Raw genomic sequence first — 22,178 nt, 5'->3', positions numbered from 1 at the left:
TGCCACACCACTGAAACTTTCCCATCTGAGTCATATGCATACCGGTTTCAAATCCCAAAAGGTTGCCAGAGGGGAAGATAAGTCGGGTAATAAGCTGGCTGAAAGCCATCTTTCAAAGGAAATTTTCACATGCTTTCACATAGCATTACAAAAATGAGTCACCAAGAGGGGAGGATTCTATTCACCCAGGTAACTACAATATGTGGGTTCTAACAGAAGAACAAATATCTCCAAGGTAACCTTCTCATGTAGAGGATCATCACACCGAGATCCTAGTATGGCTCACTGAGGTACTAGCACTACTTTCTGAGGACTGAACATGGCATACGGAGGTCCTAGCTTGGCTCGCTTATCTTAGGACTATACATCCTGGTGTTGGTGTTGTCGAAGGAATCATTCATTATCAAAAGCCCTGTGAGACTTTAGGAAAACTTTATCTGATCATTTGAAAAAACATGCTATAGTGTCTTAATCATGAAACACTTTGTTACCATGTGTGCCTACCAATAAATTCTTGGTCACTGAATCTTAACAGATCTCCAAGGAAGAGAAGAAAATATCACATCCACACATGGAAGAGAGGCTCTAGACTACTCAAGATTCCCAATCAAGAATGTAAAGTACCATGTCATGGTACACAAGAGTCTTGTCCCTGAAGAACACTCTTTGCATAACCTGAGTTGAGTTACAGGCTGTTCACTGGCTAAACCTGTTAAAATTGTCACTAACAAAGCTGGTATCTTTTTATATACCAAACAGAGAAAAGATGAGAGGCAGGGTAGTTATGACTACCTCTCTAAAAGGGCAGGGTGGGACGACTGCTTCTCTTTGTGGCAGGGTGGGATAATTGCTGTCTAAGAATCAGGGTGGGATGACTGCTTCTCTATATGGCATGGTGGGATAATTGCTGTCCGGGTGTCAGGGTGAGAAGACTGCGCTATGCGGCAGGGTGGGATAACTGCTGTCTGAGAGGCAGGGAGGGACAACTGTTGTTTGATGCAAAATGGGATGACTGCTGTCTGAAAGGCAGGTTGGGATGACCACTGTTGCAAGGCAGGATGAAATGACTGCTGTCTGAGAGGAAGTGTGGGATGACTGCTGTCTGAGATGCAAGGTGGGATGACTACTGTCTGAGGCGGGTGGAATGACTGCAGTTTGAGAGGCAAGGTGGAATGACTGGTCTGCCTATGCTGATGACTGAACTTTAGCCAGTGGACTAAAAGTCAGTATAGCTAACCTAGCTCTTGCTTAATGTTGTAGATAAATTCCCAGAAAAAACAACTTAGTGGAATCATCACAGGGTGAGACCAATTTTAATTCCCTGGGGGAGATTTCTCAACCTAATTTTCAGGAACATCATCAATCTAAGTATCTAAATAAAAAAATATAGCTGATAATGTTATTTCTTAAGTAAAAATATATCACCCAAGTACAGGAATGTTTTGTTTATTCTGATCTTTGATCCAGATATTCAACATTCCCTCTACATCGTCCACAGCTGCACCTTCGGTATCAATGATCTTCATTGCACCTAAAGGTGCTACTGTGGGTATATAGCCTCAGTTCATTTGTATGCTAAGGAATAGTTTCCACATATACTGAAGACAGCCTTGGTAATAGGTACACCATGCTGACCAGCAAGCGCACCCTTCAAAATGTCTAACTTCAACTCCAAGCTCATGCTCTTCCCATTCTCAAGCATTAGACTCACTTGGGCACATTCCACTCAAAGTTGAAGGGAGTTTGAGAAGGTTATACTGAAACTTTTTGATATTTTTTCTGTTTTTCCATTATTCATTTTTTCATAATGCACAAGTAAATTACTAGGCTTCACAGTGAAACACCAAATAGTAAAGCTATATAATGGAGACTAGGTTTACTGAGTACACCAACGTGGTAACTTCCAAGTACTCTTACACTGCAAAAAACTAGATAAACTTATGTACTGAACTTCAAAGTTGAACTTGTCTACTGTCTTGTCTGTTCATACAAGTCATTCAACTGAATACACAAAAAATTTGATCCCTTTTAATCTATGATTTTATCCACAACCACTATTTTGAATATATCCTGGTTGTGATAGTAAGGCCAGAATGTATAGTTCTGATACTGCAAGCTACAAAACTAACTTTGAATGCTATAAAATTGTCAAAATTTTGTGTCTATAGGGACACACCAATATGCATGCTTCAAGTCAATGGTAACCAAAAGGCTTTTTTCTCAACTGTTTGCCCAACTGACTACACAAAGGTCATGTTGAAGAATGGGCATACAACAATTTGAGACCTAATGCATCATCACTCTTTGCTGGAAAATTTTGACTGAATTCTTCCACTAGAAGCTGATTTTATTGTATCTTTGCTCGGCACTCTTCCTATGTACTTTTCACAATATAGGTGGATCCTGACCCCTTGTATAGCATTTCAACAGTCTGTTCTCCAGCATCAACTAAAACCTTTGGAGAAACAAAAAGCCTAATGGGAATAATGCCTGTTGTTCTAAAGCTAATAAGTCTCCTTGTGGGAACCAATTCTGGTAGAATGGCCTCCCTTTTATTCAGAAAGGAGTGTTCTCTGCCTTTTCCCCTGAAGCCAAGGCCACATCTCTGGCTAGAGAGCATCTCCCCTCATCCCTTCCCTACTGCTGACCTGTACCAAAAGTAGAGTTGCAAATGTCAAGTGTACAGAGATTATAAAAAAAGACAAAGATATTAAAAGAGGTGATTCCCACATAATCACTATTCTGCTTCAGCTCAGGTTACAACATAACAATAGAATAAAAAATAAAGGTCGCTGAAAAGTCTGATATCTCAATAGGTTTATCATGTTAATTTCAGTAGCCTTTTGCTAGCTTCTCTCATTTGTCTTAACCATTCACAGAATAATGAGAGAATCATAGTGCAAAAGATTCGGTTAAGATGTATGTCTGAACACACAAATAGTGTTTCCAACTTATGGATACAAATTAAGAAAAGCATGTTACTTTTCTGCTTAAACTTAAATTCTCAGAACTATGAAGACTAAGAGAATTTCTCAAATTATGCAGGTGTTGGGAAGATTATTCCAAAAGCATGGGTGTGTAGGTCAATGCCCAGAAGTATGGGTGCTTGGCTCACTGCCCTGAAGTGTGGATGTTTGAAACAATGCCCAGAAATGTAGGCACACAAGTGAGGGTGCTTGGGGCCCTCATGCAACTGTCCATAAGTGTGGATACCAGGATCCTAGGCAAGAAGTATGGGTGCTCATGTCACAGCCCAAAAGTGCAGACACCTGGATGCTTAGCAAGAGGTAAGGCTGCTTATATCACTGCCCAGAGTAGTGTGGACACTTGAATCACAGCCTAGATTCCTTCTTCCACTTCCTTACATAATCTTTGTCTAAGTTAAAGCATTAATATGACTTTAATCCTTTTGTAATGGGATTAATCACCTTCTAGAATTCATGCATTCATATGATATACTTAAATCAAATTAAAATTCAGTCCTCTACTGCATTACCAATACATTCAAAGCTCATAGACTATGCAACCACCCATGTAAGGAATTATGATTTAAAAAGTGACATTTGAACATGAAGAAAATTTTTGAAAACTCTTGCAGTTATTATGCTTTACAGAGTATGATTTGATATGAAACAGTGTTTGTTTGGAAACAAGGTTCACAAATCATTCTTTCCTTTAAACACACTCTCCATCCTCCTTATATGTGCTTTGTTTATGGATAAAGCATGTCAAAGGTTTATAATATTGTCCTTTAATGCACATATAAGTAAATCAATTGTATCATCTAAAATTGATGCATAACTATGATGAGCTTTCAATAACAGAAGCATCTTTTCTCACTTCTATGTATTGTATACTGTAACCCTATTTGGATGCAGTCAAGCATTACATTATCTTAAGTAACAGAAGTTCAGAGACTAAGTAGAACCCATCCAAGATATAACATGTTAAAATGTATTCCTTGTTTTCCTTAAAAATTCTTTGAATCTGAAGGAACTCGCATGTCAATAAATGACATAGTAGTTACTGAAATACAACATAATTCATCAGTGTCATAAGCATAAAAAGTAATAAAATGAGATATATATGTGTTTGATATTATGACAAAACTACCAAAACCCATAATCTGATGCATATCATGTGACATGGATGACTGTAAACGGATATCCCAAGGGTATATCCCATCAAAGTTAAAATTTCAAATAACTGATAATCTAGGACCCTATAGGGTAACTATCATTGATAATTTCAAATGGTAACAAGCATATAATCAACCTAATGAGAAAGAGATGCCTGATAGCCAATAATTCTCTAAGGCCATTGTCATCACCATTCCTGAAAGATTAAAAACATATATCCACATTAATTTGTGAGAGAAATGGTTGACAATCTATGACTCCTTAGGGCCACAGATACCACCATGTGAATGAGAATGTAGATCCATTTCCTAAAATTCATGGATTACTGGGAATAAATACTATAAAGATGATTCATATCCCTGTTATACATGAAAAAAATGATTTGTGGACTATGGCTCACCAGAGAATACTCATAACTGATCTTCAAAACAATAGAGCACAAAATGTTTACAAGGAAAATCAAACATAAAGGGTCTAGTCTTTACCCTTGACTGGCCAGTAAGAGAGAGTGGTAATAAATACAGTACATTAGTTACCATGGTCAAGATACCCAACATATCACAGAATGAAATTCCAAACTACCTCATGGAGCCAACACACTTATCAGCAAGTTTAGCCTTAATCCAAGCATAACCACTTTTGCAAGACAGGTGTGCATGTTGGCCAAGTGTAGGGGTAAGGGGTAGCTTCAGCAGCATGACATCACAGATAGTTATGGCCCGTAATTACAATATAGTCAATGATCATAGCATGGTTTTAACATATTTTTCAGATTGCCCTTAAGACACAGTATATTCGTATTCTGTCTGCATTAAACATTATCAGTTGCTTGCTCTCCCTCACCTGGGGTAAGAGATAACTCATGAAAAATGTACATGAAAGATAAGGGGGGGAAGTGAGGGTAATAACATGCCACATCCATCTTATTTCTTCAGTAGGTTAGAAAAAACTGAAGTTAGAGGAAGGAGAGTGGGAGAGATTCTAAGCCAGTAAATTAGTCATGAGATGAACTTAAGAAGATATTAAAGGATGTATATCTACCTACCTTAGAGCAAATATTAAATGATAATTTAATATTGTAAGTGTATGCTCATATCTTTAAATGATTTAAACAAGGAAAACTAAAGAACAAGTCCTTAAGGTAAGGAAGACACCCACCAACGGACAGCATAAAATGATAGTGGGTTAACCCTTTTGTTGCACAATGAAATTATGGGGATGCATCAATAAAGTATAACCAATTACATGCTGAAAGATGAAAGTCCTTATCTGGTATTTTCTTTCTATTTTTCTAATTTTACAAATATGATATAAGATACCCCTGGAAATCAAATAAAAGCAATAAAACTGCAATATTGAGGAAAAAATTCAATTTTTTTTTTCACTGCCATTTCCCGCATTAGCAAGGTAGCATTAAGAACAGAGGACTGAGCCTTTGAGGGAATATCCTCCACTTCTCTGTTCCTCTTTTGATAAAAAAAAAAAAAAAAAGAGAGGGAAGGATTTCTAGCCCCCTGCTCCCTCCCCTTTTAGTCACCTTCTACAACACGCATTCTTCATCTGTTCCCTGGCGCTTCCTTACTGATGCAGAAAAAATGGCAATTATGTGTAATAATAAAAATAATAATAAAGAATTTTACCAGAGAACTGCTTCTATAACTAAAACCAATAGAATTGATGAAATATCAAGCAAAAGGTATTCTGCAAACCTGTAAATGCAAAAATGTTAAAGAATAAACTAAACATCTTTATGTATGAACAGAAAATCTGAAAGGGAAATACTCTTTGAAATTCACGGGCGTAAATCTGTTTCATTGTTAAGGGAAAAATAATTAATTTTGATATACCTACATGCAGCAACAAAAGGGTTGAGAAAGATGTCAAACACTATCACTGCAGCAACAGAAAAGTGGAAATCTAGTACACATTAACTGGTGACCTGGTGAATACAATGAACAAGAAATATAAAAACATTTGTGATTATTAGGTAAAATCAAGAGATGGAACAATGGGAGTATAAAGTTTCTTCCCATAGGTAAAAAAGATTACAAATACACACGTGCATTCACACAAAAAGCACTTATCACACATACTTGCATCTGTCTTCCTCTATTTCCCACAATCATTGCCACATCTCTTGGGATGAAATTTTGAAATCTGGCTGATATAATTTGGGTTTAACCACATGGGATTATTGGACTACCATACCTGATCTTAAGAAATTTTCTTCCATCTTTTCAGTTTAACTCATAAAACATAAAAAATTGAAGATACCAAATCTCACAATTAGTTTCTTTTTGTTTTCCACATATTCAATACAATTTCAGGTTGAAAGATTTCATTTTCCTGTACATCTGATTCACTTCTTTTATAATCTGAATTTCTTTACATTCTTTATATAAATATACAGCGACAGGAGTGGATGAAGGCAAGTATCAATATGTAAATGTGTATGTATGTAATATCTGCATATGTTTATGTATATGTATGTATATGTGCTGATATGTAAATGTATAAGTGCGTATGTGGGGGCTTATGTATATATATGTGTATATGAGGAGATGGGCCATTCTTTGTCTGTTCCCTGGCGCTACCTTGCTGACGCGGGAAACAGCAATTATGTATAACAGATAAATATAAACACTTTTGAGTGACCTTGGACATAATGATTTGTTAGCTTTAAAAGGAGAATCTTTACTTTTTATATGTTCTACCAGCATAACTCTTAATTACATTGGAAAATATGCTTCCAAAATGAGAAAACCAAAAACAAATCACATGATATACAGGTACCTTTCTTATCAAATATTTCATATCTTTCCAAATATTTCTTCCAATCATTTTGTTATCTAACACCTTTAGATGTCATAAGCATCACATCAATCTTTTCATACTTCTCACAATGCTGTTTTGATCTAAAATTCAAATGATGGGGCTATGTATCAAACAAGGTCACTTTTGTTGACTATCTCATACGAAAAGAAAGCAGATCCGTATTACATAAGAAAACTTTGTAAATTTAAAGAATCTTTGCACTCTTTAAGAACCATTCCATTTCACAAATGCAGTTTTTCTATTCACTGATTTATCATCTAGATATTGGCCATATAGAGGCTGTAAATTTCTTGCACAAATGCCTTCATCGTCTCACACATCTTATCATATTCAATGACTTACTGGAGGAGATCTTCAAACATGTTGACAAAATTTACAAAAATATTGCCATCTAAATAATACTATACTGAAAAATACTGAGAATTCACCAGTTGTTTTCCCAATACTGTTGCAGGCATGATATAAATGTAGGGTAGGAGGGACTCATAATCACATGGCTTTATTTGTTCTATAGCATAATACTGTTTGATTTATATTTTCCAGCACTATAATATAAATCTCAACACAACAGTTTCCACATATGAAGGCAAATTACACTGGACTCAACATCGAAGACTCATTGATCCAGGCCTTTCTAGTCCTTCAGGATACCGAATTATTAATTTTCTGTGGCAAAGAAAGTTATAATATTCATATTCATCTATTGTTAAATAAAAATACATTACTTTACTGTACATAAAGCCAAAAATACAACTGAAGACTGAAAAAATGTGGAAAAGGTTTAAAATAGTGTACTCACCAGTCAAGCAAGCAGATGTCAATTTAATGGCTTTCTATGGTCAGAATAACCCGTAATACAGTGAAGCAGAGTATACACTGCCAATTCATGTACTTACAAAATTGATGTTCAGCAGAGTAATTATATTTTCTATCCAAATTATACTCCAGTACTTTAAACAATGTAAATTCAGGATCAAATCTGTAAGCCTGTTATTGCCCTGACAATAGAGCAGCAATTTGAATTTTGAAAAGTGCCTGTGCATAGACTGCATTATCATTATGAATTCTGGATAACCGAGAGTTTACTGAATTATCACTACGCAATATAAGATAATGATGGGAAAACTGCATTCATCATGTTTTGCTTTTGTAAATCTTACACCCTCAATAAAAGAAACATTTTAGGACCACTATTCTTGTGCACAAGAATATACTCTATTCCTGTGAAATGAAAACCATTTGTCTTCTCTTCCAAGTTTGAGTGAGTTCCTTCAAATCTCTAAAGTTATAAATTCCACCACTTCTCCTGAGTTATAACACCATGTTTTGTCTGGCTGCCTGAGTTAAAACTTAACTTCACCATTTATGAATTGTAACCATGTGAAAATACTTTCCTGTAATCTCCTGAGATACATAACTGTTGGTGTAAGAATTCCAACTGAATTATTTCTTTTTTGTAAGAGAGTGAATTATTAGGTTATGCTACCGACAATTAGTGAAACACAACCTAGGATATGGTTGCCAATAATGCATGTAATACAAAATAATGAAAAAGTCATAATACTGGTAGACAGTGGAAGGATCAATCTGCCTAAAAATGATTACCTAACACATTTATCAGTGTGTTTATGCTGAAATACTTAACTACTCCAGTTTAGGGATGATAATACTCAATCTGCTCTATTAGCTGTATAGTTTTCTAATGAAATGATACAAAAATTAGGTCTAATACCACGCTCACTTCCTGTAGCAATAAAAGAAAATAAGTAAAATGTCAGAACTGGATATAGTGTGAAAGGCATAATGACAAACTAAGATGTACAATGCAGCAGTAGGAATTATGATGATCAACATTTTAAATTCTACACAAATTTGCCAAAAATCACTGCTTAGAAATATGAATGAAAGAAGTCAAGATTTCTTAAAAGCATTATTTACAGATACAAACAAGCAGCACATACTGTGGTGGATAGATTTTTGGAAAGTATTCTCTGTGAGCCATATCATGCTGAAAGTAGTAAAAGACATACAGTGCATGATAAAAAGAGAACAGTATACAGTACTGCAATCACAGAAGTAATTGTGAGTTATTACCAATTTCCAAGAATAAGCATAACATATTGCAGTTCATTATATAGGACAAAGTGGATATATTACAGTTGTGTATGGATAAATCATCATAGTTCAAGATTATCATGCATGATGAGTATAAAGGGTATAAATAAAGTTACACTGATAGCAGGTTGGGCCTTGCCTCCAAACAGGTATCACATCAATGTCTAGAACGTTTCACCTAAATGACTAACAGCAAGCCTAGTGCTGTCCATGGTCCATTACAGCATAAGCAAGAGTAGTACCAGTGTATGAGTGCAAAGTTTCTAGATATATCAACCCCTCCAGACACTCCCCTGGGGACCCTAAAGGGGCATGCTTTATTTGGTTGCCATTAGCTGAAAACTGTATACACAGATAATATATGGTTTAGAGTATAAGTGGTTCAATGTACACTACATCTCAAAACTTGTTAAATTAAATCTCTATGTTCCTGTCACCATATTCTGCGGATGGCGAATTCAAAAGTACAGTCATCTGTAAAGAATTTTCTCTAAACACATCATCCTTTGTAGAGTAAATTCCAATATTCTGCTGCCATAAAATAAAAAATTTCTTCAATGAAACAAATACCTCTAAGCTCACTAGGTAAACATCCCATGAATTTTGAATGCAAGTGTGGGTATGATGTTTCCTTACAACTGTTACCTGTACACATGTCTGTATGAATCACCATCATGACTCAAGAATGCTCAGTGATGTGATCAGACTACTGGGCAGATAAGCCACTTTAAAAATTAAAGAATCTTCATGCTTAGAGTCAGCAGTCTTGTAACAAATCTAGATCACTTTATCTAAAATGGGCGTTTAGTGTAAGACTTACTCTCAAAATAACCTTTTTGATAACATTACATATGGTGTGGGAGGTAAGTTGCTAGAAGAAGTGAAAATTTTTACCAAGGATATAAGGCATGTGTACAAGTAGAAAGAGAGGAAAGTGATTGGTTCCAAGTGAATGTCGGTTTATGGCAGGGGTGCGTGATGTCCCCATGGTGGCTTAATTTGTTTGTGGATGGGGTGGTTAGGGGGGTGAATGCAAGAATTCAGGACGAGAGGGTTTGGGAAGTGAGTCAGTTGTTGTTCGCTGATGATACAGTGCTGGTGGCTGATTCGGTTGAGAAACTGAGTTTGGTAAAGTGTGTGAAAGAAGAAAGTTGAGAGTAAATTTGAATAAGAGCAAGGTTATTAGCTTCAGTAGGGGCGAGGGACAAGTTAATTGGGAGGTAAGTTTGAATGGAGAAAAACTGGATGAAGTGAAGTGTTTAAGATATCTGTGAGTGGACTTTGCAGCAGATGGAACCATGGAAGCAAAAGTAAGTCACAGGGCAGGTGAGGATGTGAAGGTTCTGGGAGCATTGAAGAATGTGTGGAAGCGAGAATGTTACCTCAGAACAAAAATGGGTATGTTTGAAGGAATAGTGGCTCCAACAATGTTATAAGGTTGCGGGGCATGGGCTATAGATAGGGTTGTGTGGAGGAAGGTGAATGTGTTGGAAATGAAATGTTTGGGGGCATTATGTGGTGAGTTGGTTTGCTCAAGTAAGTAATGAAAGGGTAAGTGAGAGGTGTGGTTATAAAAAGAGTGTGGTTGAGAGAGCAGAAGAGGGTGTGTTAAAATGGCTTGGACACATGGAGATAATGAGTGAGGAAAGATTGACAAAGAGGATATATGCATCAGAGGTGGAGGGAAGAAGAAGCGGGAGACCAAACTTGAAGGTGGAAGGATGGAGTGAAAAAGATTTTGAGCGATCGGGGCCTGAACATACAGGAGGGTGAAAGGCGTGCAAGGAATAGAGTGAGTTGGAATGATGTGGTATGCTGGGGTCGACATGCTGTCAATAGATTGAATCAGGGCATGTGAAGTGTCTGTGGTAAACCATGGAAAGGTCTGTGGAAAGGGAGCTGTGGTTTTGGTGCATTACACATGACAGCTAGAGACTGAGTGTGAACGAATGTGGCCTATTTTGTCTTTTCCTGGTGCTACCTCACTGAAGGGGGGAATGCTATTTCATGTGTGGCGGGAGTGGCGATGGGAATGGATGAAGGCAGCAAGTATGAACATGTACATGTGTATATATGTATATGTATGTACACAGTGAAATGTATATGTATGTATATGTGTGTGTGTGGCCATTTATGTATATGCATGTGTATATGGGTGGGTTGGGCCATTCCTTGTCAGTTTCCTTGTGCTACCTCGCTAATGCGGGAGACAGCGATTAAGTATAACAAATATAAATAAATATACCAAATACATCAAAATTCAAGATCAAGGCTGTGAGATTCACAATATCGAACCCACCTGAGGATCAATTCTTAACTATTGTGCTAAATAAACCAGCATCCAATATGTTCCAATAAATACTTAAAAATTCTATTATGTATCTCAACAAAAACTTACAAAATATACTTTGAGAAGATTCTGCATAAGAAACCATGCCACAAATGGAGGATTAATCTCACAGGATATTACGATGAAACCTCTTAAACAAACATTTAGTTGTGATAATCAGGAACGGTCAAAGTACTGTACCTTAATTATTCTAACCATACACCCTACCTCACTATTCAAGTCCTGAAAATTCTAAGGTAGAATAAAAAGAACATGCAGGTGCAGTAAAAGATAAAAAACACTGGTTTTCTTCAAAACTCACTTCTTCACTTTTACAGGAGAGTTGCTGGGGCTTGATTCTGCATGATTTGTTAGGCATACTAATGAACCCTCTTCGATATGGAAATCTTGAAAGAAAAAAAAATGTTTTCTTTCTATGCTTGGTAGCCTTATCCTACCATAGTGAGGCTGACTCAGGTAGAAATGAATGAACATTAGCATTGGCTCTTTCTACCATTCCAAATTTCAGAAAGTGATAATACAAAAATGGAGGAGTTCAAGTCTCCTCCATCCCCAAAACACACCCCTTACTTACCATTCACAGAATCCTAGAGATATGTGAATTGTAGTCTTTCTACCCTCACCATAGGAATTTTACTTCATGTAAGTGGTTTTTACTAACCATGAAATATGCAAACATCACACAGTAGCTCCTGAATATTTCACTCAATGCAGATTTATCACATTAGATTAAATATGACATCAGCTCTCAGATTTCACGGGCAAAGAAATATGTGAATATAAAACTAGTGAAAAAAGCAATGTCTCACTAAAGTATACTCTTATCATAGTGCAGAAACAAGTCCCTGAAAGTAAAAGGAAATAAAAATCTACAATCATCATAATGCTATCTATGGGGACTTCAGTTCAAATGATGCATCAAAAAACAATAATGACAAAGAAATGATTAAACTAACAAATCACTTATTAAATCAGTACATGAGATGCTTAAATTGAATGGATAAATGAATGGACAGCAAGAGATACAAATGATAACAGCAGCAACTACTAAAGGCACAAATTCCTATCAAGGATAGAAAATAAAAAAGGGTTGCAGGTTGCGCAAAAAGGTAATGTAAAATGAAGTGGAATGGAATGAAAACTGTGAGATCAGGCTTGCTGGAGGGTGTAAATGGTTAAACAAAGGAAGGCATCAGACATTTCATGAAAGATTACAGAAGTCACAAGTCATTCTTTACCCATGTAATGGTTATTCTGTGTATGACAGTTTTTCATAAATCCCATTATAAATCCCATACATGAAACAACTGAAAAGTCACTAGCTTCTGATAACTGAAAAAACAAACAGCAGTGAAACCTTTTACCCTACTTAATCAAATCATATGTACTTCTTTTATAGCATGCATAAAACTTCACAGAAGTAATGAAAAATTTAAAACTATGAAACTGCATTAGAAATAGTGCTTCTATCACATGTAACTTAAACCTTAGCTAAAAATAAATAACCACAGCAGCAGTGTCAATTCATTTTCAGATGAAATAACAAGAATAATCAATGTTGTCCAGCTGCATAGCCTCAAATTACAGAAACACAGTGTTCACCTTTATAATCTAGACCAATAATTCTGTCCAGTATTGTCAATCATCATGCTACGGGTCTCATCTAAATCTTCAACAGAAACCTGACACTGATTAAAATCTATATCACATAACAGTTAACAGCACTGTCATTGGGAGAGCTTCTTGTGTTTACTGCATCTTAAAAGCCACTTCATGTCTATTCTTGAGAGCCTCTCTGACCTTTCTAGCTTGAACTACAAGAAACTGCTACTGATGCTCATAAGAACAAAGCCAAGATCAAATCAATGTAGAAAGATACAACAAAAAGTAAAGTAACAAAAGATTGAAATATTTTCATACCATGAAATTAATCCGAACACTGGCCTAACAATAACATAATACAATTTAGTCGTTTGAAGCTGATTTTCTATACAAATACATGAAATTAAATGTTTTGAGAAGCTTAGCATCCCTGCCCTTTGCCAGCCTAAGTGGTTACAGACACCAATTTTGCAATTCTAGTTCTTGCATAAGGTGCAAATTTGTAAGCACTTGATCCACCCCATTTAAATGGAATGAAGTTAAGAAAAACAGATATGTGAAAGGTAAAACTATGGTTGTTAGCTCATAATGAGCTTTTTGCAGGAAAGCATACATCAGCACAATATTACCACATAATTAGAAGGGCTTAGCACAGTGACCATGCATGCTATGGTCATGGTGCTTTCATTTCATAATGATCAAATGAATCCTACTAGAGTACTATAAATCTTTGATTCCTTTCAAAACTGCTATGATCTGTAAATATATTGGCACAATATGACTATCAGTATCATGTAATTTCACCAATTTGTTGGCCAATAATGCACATTGCATCATCCAAGATCTGAAAGCTTCAAGATCCCAGCAATACAGGATGCTGCAAGTTGATCCACACTTCCCATTCAGTTTGAACAAACAAGGAAATACTTTCTAAAACTAGTGATTATGGGCTTTATGCTCTGTGCATGAATATCCTCATGTACAGCAAATCTCACTCCACCTATACCTTAATCAAGAAATATCAATATGCGCTCTTGATGACACATACAGCATCATCGGCCAGCAAAGGACACTCATTCGACTTAGTAAATGTGCTATGCTACTGAATCCAAGTCTAGTAACTAAATGAGGTCAACAAATGACAGTAAATGAGGACACCATTTACATATGTGGCCCCCAAAATACCCACTTAAGATCATGAGAAATGTTCCTTTTGGGAAACACTTACTGAACTAAACAGCACAATGTTGCTAACCAAATGTGGAGATGGGCATCAGGCACTTAATCCTGTTTAGACTTTGTTATTTGTCCTTTCTCCATGCCTATATATAAGCCAAAACATAAAACCAACCAAAAAAGTCATAACTCAAATTCTGTTTACCACTGTGCTATACAGCTTGTCATTTACTGTATGTGGAAAGCAAGGATATCTGCTGAAGATGCTTATCATGTTTCCTTTAAAATTGGTTCACCTCTGCGATATTCTTCCAAGACTTACACATCTATTACTGATGGCCAATGCTCTACAAGTACAGGAAATTAGACTACCAACATTTCACCTCTTAATAATTTTAGAATACAACGTATTTTACTCATCAAGTGATACTAAATTAAGATATGAATAAGAATCACAGTTCAGAACTAAGAGTGAAGGAAGCTATTTATCCTCAGCTAGATGAGACCACTGCCTTGGAGTCAGGTCCATAGCTTTCGAGTCATGCCCATAGAGAGAGGATTACAAGACTGTTGAGCAACTGGACTCCATAATAAAGCTTGGTTTTGGCTCACTAACTCATTTGAGACTTACATTCGTATGCAGTTTCTGGAAGTTATTTCCGCTATTAATAAATAATTCAAGGAACAGACTCCACACAATGAAGGACAAAGATTGCTCTTCTTCATCAATTTTACGAAGGATGGCTCTGGGTGATGGACAGGTAAAATCTAGGCACTGAAATGGCAAAGCAGCCCAAATTCATGGAGTTGCCATGTAATTAAACTGTACCAACATGGTTCATAATCACCTAATAGCCAGGAACTAATCACTTGGTGACAATTAAATGGTTATCATATTTCACAACGTAAACTTTTGCCTGATATTTAGTGTATCTGTGTAACTCTTACATCATACACAGCTATCATCTCAATATTTCCCTGAATATCAGATACACAAACAGAAGCTTAAAAGAGAAGTATAAAACATAGAAAACAATAGAGGTGAATGAAAAAGAGATGAATTCTTGGTTCTTGTGTCTTTCGAAGATGTACTGAATCACGTATGCCCCATAAAATAGTAGGAACATTTTGCTACCGCATTCTGGATACTACAATATTCTAAAAAATAAAGTGATGATTTTTTAAACTAGAGTAAAAAAGAACGAATTTCTTTATCTTTTTAACATTAACAATTACAACATTTTATGTATCAGCTGTTGTCAGGAAATATAAGGAAGACCAGCACTCTGTATCAGGCACAGTGGCCATCACAAAAATCTAACCACATGCATTTGTAATCTGCCGGGAAGGAATATGCCATCTCATTCAAGACCTCCAAATGCAGGAAACAGTAACCACAGACCACAAATCCCTATCCATTTTACCTAAGGACAAGAAGTAAGCTTGTTCCCTTTATATTACACCACTATCTTCCCTGAGAATCTAGCAGCATCCACCTATTCTATTGCAGGGGTACCTTCTTTTGCTGAATATCTAGAAAATGTAAATCCTGTTGGACACAAGAATTCCAGAGGTGATGCTATAGATTCTAGTGTGATGACACCCTTTTAAGGTAGACTAGATATTACACACTTCAGGAACATTCTGCCATTTAACCAAGTTATGCAATTACGAATAACAGAAGGAAGACTGCATACAATTCATGTACTTTTGTCAGTCTGAAACCATATGAAATGGCTGGCCGAAGAAGTTCTGAAAGATATATTCCAGCTTACAGCATATGAGGCTAAAAACACTTTAGGATTTTACTCATTAATTTTTGAAATTAGAAAAAAATAATTTTTCAAGTTAGTTTAAAGTTTCAGGTTCTCACTTATGAGCATCAGTGCTTTCAGTTAACAGCAGCCAATATTCAACCCTGCAATTATGCATATATGAATATAGTACATATAGCTGCAATCTTTAGTCTAGTACAAATATTTCTAGTCTTGCTCTCATCACTATGTACAGATATAAAATAAATATAAAAGCCATTAAATATTTTGTATACCAATACACTATAAACAATTAAGCAAAGCTCTAGGTTTATATTTTAACTTATGTCTAAGCTGAAATCCCACTACTTTAACATTCAATCCTTAATGACAGTGTATAAAAATACTGGCAATGTTACTTATTTCTATTTCATGTAGTTTCCTACATTCAAAGCAGAGTGTCACATGCAGAATCTTCCTTTATCACTTCACTGACTTGTAACAGCAGATAAATCATAATTTTTTCTTTGTTATTTCATTTTTCACAACCACTTGTAAACACAGAGGAATTACAGAATATGCTGTCAAAACACTTGCATTTCTCAACAATTTCTTTGTAAATTCTGAAAAATAATAATTCTTCCATGACTATTCTATTTTCATTGACTGCTTATTTCTTGTATCTACCTATATGGTACTGAATTATACTTGCTTCCATAAATTGAAGGAACCTTTTGTTATTCCCTCTTCAATCCAAATTCTGGTTTATTCATATAATGCAACATCCTACAAAATTGAAACTTACATTCTTTAAAGTATACGAAAGGACTGAGGAATGAAGTTGATTATACTGTTTCATGTTTCATACCAGTCACTCTCGCAAATGGAACTCCACTGCCTCAGTTCTATAATATAAAGTATAGAGATAAAGAAAACATATTCATAATTGGCTAATAAGTCCGATATTTTCTTCATATTCATACGAACTTGAAGATGAAGGAGTCATATCATGAAGTATCATGACATTCCAAATATATGACAAAGATTGTGCTGGAACATTTGGCAATGAGAACTTTGTAAACTACAAACTGGACACAAGAAACATTTTAGCATATTGAATATTATGATAATGCTTCTATGCATTAAGACAAGTACCCTTTTAGTAATTTCAGCAATCTCTGTAATAAGGAATTGCCTATAATCCACCACCAGCAGTCATTACTTGTTCTGGAACCTTACATATTATCTGAAACGTTACAGGATTCTCAAACTGTAACTGCAGATGAAAAGTGGTATTTACTATTAGCACCATCAATAGAGAAGAAATCAACAGATGACTATATAAGAATCAATACAATCCCTCTGCCTGGTGGGGGGGTGAGGTAGTTATGGGTAGGTCTTATGCTTACATTTTTGCAAGCCTTCCCTTTATCAGAAGGGCCTGTGCTTAATATGTCATTCATCTATTCTAATCTTATCCAGTAAGTCACCTCCCACTATTAAGTAGGGGAGCCCATGAAGAGTCTCCTCTGTACATTCACATCTCTATAAAACTTCTAAAACTCCTTGCTAATACCCTTTCCACCCACATCCTCACTCACTCCTTCACACAGTCTTTGATTACTTTGATCACTTCATATCTCTACATCCATATCAATAAATCTTTGAAAAAAAATATTCCCTAATGTTCCTTCCAATTTACTAATGTCATCCATACCACCATAAGAACTTGTCCTTTGCTATTTGTCCATTTCAATCATGATCTTTACTCAGCCCAACAATTACGTACTTCACTTACATACCATAGTGAAACCTCTCATCAAATATCCAGATTCTCTCATTGTCTATGACAGTATCAACTCCATCTTTATTTCATCAACCTTTTTCTTAATACAACAGTAATCTTTATGTTATCTAATTCCATACATCATCCATTTTCCTGTATCATATGGATTTGCAATAACAGTTTAAGCAGCAAGTCAAAGCATTAAAATGATAATATATAAACAAGGTTTGGATTTCTTTCTTTTGCAAACAGCCTCAGTAAAACTCATTAGCAAGCTACTTGTGTTACTCTCAGATAGCTCATTTCTACAGCCTGGATTCTTGACCTGTATGACTTGTTCCATATCCACGTTTCAGCTGCATAGTTCAAGGTATGGAGGACTATGCTGTCCCCTTCTTCACTTTCATACTTACACCTTAATCCTTCATTATTCTATTCAGGGACCCAATGACTCTTTTACCCAGTATTGCTTTATCCCTTATCTCTCCTTCTATATTATCAAACTTATAGTTCCCAAATACTTAAATTCTGTCATCTCTTCCAGTCTTTCTTCTCCCTTACATCTATAACACAATTTAGTACACTTTCTTCTCTCACTCTAAGGGGTTATGTAAAATCTATTTTCACTCTGTTTCCATTTAAACACCATTACTTTACATTTCCTTGCATTTACCTACAATCACCGATGCTTATACACTCTCTGTTTCCTTTCAAACACCATTATTTTACATTTACTTACAATCACCTATGCTTACACACATCATTAAATGCAGTTACAGCCTTCTGCAACTTCTCTTTACTCTCAGCAAACAAAATAATATCATCCATGTACAGGTTTTGGCACTAGGCACCATACCTTACCACCACACTCCATCTCTACACCCCATATCCCTCGTTTTGCTTTCACCTCTCTTATCACTTCCACTCATATATATGTTAGAAAGCCAGCGTGATATCAAGCAACCCTGCCTTACACCTAAGTGTATACAGAAACTTTCGTTTAACTCTCATTCCACTTACACATTCACATGATCCTCATTGAAGGCTTTCACAACATCCAACAGTAGTCCCCCTAACTTATAACTCCTTAACACTTCTCATGGAACATTCCACTGAACTAAGTCATACACTCTCTTTCGTTTAACTCTCATTCCACTTATACATTCACATGATCCTCATTGAAGGCTTTCACAACATCCAACAGTAGTCCCCCTAACTTATAACTCCTTAACACTTCTCATGAAACATTCCACTCAACTAAGTCATACACTCTCTCCAAATCCATAAAGGCTGCATAAAGCATCTCATCTTTTACTGGACACATTTCCAGTAATTCTCACTGCAAAAATCTGATCTACAAATTCCATTACTTTCCTAAAATCTCCATGCTCCTCACTTATTCTGCATTCAGTCACTTTTATCACTATCAATCAACATTCTTGAGTACACTTTTCCTGGTATACTTAAAAGACTTATCCCCCTATAACTGCTACATACATTCTCAGCACCTTTTCCTTTGAATATATAAACAATAATAGCTTTAACCCAATCCTTAAGCAAAAAATTCTCCTTCCATGCTAAATTATATATCAAATGCATCCACTTTTTCAAACTTCCTCCTTCATACTTTAATATTTCAACTGTATCCCCATTCAATCCAGGTGCCTTTCCTACATTCAACCTTATCATCACCCTTCTTACTTCCCTTCTTACACTAGGTCACTGTACTTGTATCCTTTTCCTTCCATCCTCCAAACCCATCATCTCCTACATTCATCAGTTCTTCAAAATACTTTGTTCATCTTCCTGTCACTTCCTTCCTTTGATTCAGCAACTCCCCTTCCTTCCATCTCACATTTACATTTACTTTGATATTTGCTGCCCTCAAATTCATTTCCCTCTAAACAGGATGGTTAATGATCATATACAATGAATCCCTTCCTGGACTGCTTTCACTTCATGTATCAGTGCTGATCATAAGCCATCTTCATAATACAATGGATCTGTAAAACGTTAATGCACGTGAAGGACATTCATGTCATTTCACTTCTTGTATACTTCATAATTAGAATTAAGCTCCTTTTTCCTAATCACTCACAGTGTTTAGCCATATCCTTTGTACAATACACCACAAGATATTTCACTATTATTCTCAAACCCAATTTTCTAAAAACTTATCCAGATTTCCCCTTCCCTCAACCTTTAATTAAAGTCCCTCAAGCTGCAATTCCTGATGCAAAAGTTATTTCATGCATATATCTTTTTTTACATAATGAATGCACTTTCCTTCTTTCTAAACACTCATCTAGTTCTTTTGCCTTGTATCCATATTCTATTCACATTTTTTTCTATCATGATACTTCCTTTAATCATAGTAATCTCATTCATACTAAGAACAAACATTTATCTCCTACCAAACATCATGCAGCAGAGAATTTGTTTTCCTCATTCAAGCCCCTACACTCCACAATCTCATATGATGGAGCAGTTACCCTGATGTTCAGTTGTTCAATGAATAAAAGAAAAATATGCTCATTTGCTCTAACTGTGCTACCCACAACCAACAGATGAGACCTGCTTACTGGAGCCATTTACAAAGAGCTACTACTCTAAAAACATTAACTGAACACTTGTGTAAGAATTTTCCATTTATATATATTTATAGATCAGTTAAATTCTGATTATACCTGTCAAAATGGCAAGTTTAGCAAACTAGGGGCACCAGCATTTAAATGGCAAACAAATGCAAATCAGAAACCCAGGAAAATTGTTGTGAAAATGGCAAGCACTTGTGAGTTAGAAAACTTAAGGTGACAAGATGCAGGTTGCGAACAACTTTTCTGATTCATCAAACTATAGGAGTACTAATATGCAATACACTCATGTAAGTTCAACAAATTAGAGAAACTATTACATAATTAGTGAACAACTGTAATTCAAGTAAAAAAGAAACATCAGTGTATATGCAGTGACCATCTCCAAGTTTAGTAAACTAACAGATTACTGTACAGGCAATAAACAACATTGGAAAAAAGTGGGGGAACCCTGCATGCTGGTAAATACCACCTTTAACTTCATCAATCTTGAGTAACAACATGCATTTGGTGAGTAGCTATAAGCAGAAAATAAGGAGTATCATGAAGGAAGATGTTGAAGAAAATGTGGATTACATATATGTTCACAGAACATGTATGCCCCTGCCAATAAACCCAAATGTAAAACTGTTCTAAAGTCTCAAGCATGAAACGTGGATCACAGTGATCTACCTATGGAGTAATGGCACAGTTCTTATGGGTAAGCACTCCCTGATTAAGTTTCATGGCTCTGCCTGGAAAAGTGCCTGAAGAACAAACTAGAATGTAAAACCTAATCAGGATTTAACCATTGCGTGCACACATGTATGTATGCATGGTTAAGCACTAACATTGTATATCTTTCAACATACTTGCAGGGATAACAGTGGGCAAGTAATGAGAAAACTATAATGGAATTTAACAAAGGCAAAGAAACGAAATTGAGAAACTACTTAAATTATGGCACTTCAGCTGGCACCTGACCTGACTCTCTCCCTGTGGGCAACTCCCATTCTGTGAAAAATGTTGCTTAACAAATAAAGTTGAGAAGCTTATGGGAAAAAATTTGCTTTCATCACATCTCATTATTTGGAAAAAGATATGAACCCACTGAAAACATGTAAGACACTGACTTATAAACACACTCTCTTGATATAAATCTACCATACATAATGTAATCATAATTTCTTTGCAAAGTATGGAACAGCAAGCTTTCAAAAAATATTTACAAAATCCCTATGAAACCCAACAAAATGTGTTATTTAGTAAAATGAATTTAGATACACAGAATATATACATAATAGCTTTATTGCAATTTTTAATGCAAATATTGGATATTAGTTTCTAAATTTTTCTACAAACATGATACAAGTCTTTAAAATTTCTTTCTAGCTGCCAATATCTGAAGTTCATTTCCCCAACAATATATCAACTTTTCTTTCCTCCACTTCTATCCTTGATGAATATACAAGGACATTAAATGGTGTTATCCAGGTACAAGGAATTAACTTTTCATGGATACGTATGTAAAACTCCCTATTTACATATTTTACAAACTTCATACATATCAAAGTTGCCATTCATGGCTTACTTCACTAAATAGAAAATATCAATACCTGAAATGCTACATACAAAGCTACCATTACTTGAAGTATTTCAATCCTGTTACTAGTAGAAACTTTTCAATAAACAGTTCAGAGTCAAGGACAGCTATATGAGCAGCTCTACCAATGAGAGAGTTGGCAGTTGAGGGCAGAGCATGGTGGATGTCATACCGAACAAGGGTCACAGACGGAGAGCTGATGATTGGCTGCAAGAGATTTGACACCATTTCACGATATGCAGAAC

At 35.8% G+C, this 22,178-nt stretch overlaps 1 protein-coding gene across 1 annotated transcript in view; it reads right to left on the bottom strand.

Moving 5' to 3' along the window:
* Nucleotides 1-22,178, bottom strand: part of LOC139758941 (uncharacterized) — a 222,005-nt gene that overhangs the window by 11,333 nt on the left and 188,494 nt on the right. Inside the window, exon 21 of the mRNA XM_071680756.1 lies at nt 1-22,178. This exon is cut by the window's left edge and continues 11,333 nt beyond it. Coding sequence (XP_071536857.1) covers nt 21,973-22,178 — 206 coding nt within the window. The 3' untranslated portion in view covers nt 1-21,972.

The sequence above is a fragment of the Panulirus ornatus genome, chromosome 32, assembly GCF_036320965.1.
Source record: "Panulirus ornatus isolate Po-2019 chromosome 32, ASM3632096v1, whole genome shotgun sequence".
In the NCBI taxonomy this organism is placed as follows: Eukaryota; Metazoa; Arthropoda; class Malacostraca; order Decapoda; family Palinuridae; genus Panulirus; species Panulirus ornatus.
This window is presented reverse-complemented; position numbering and strand designations above follow the sequence as displayed.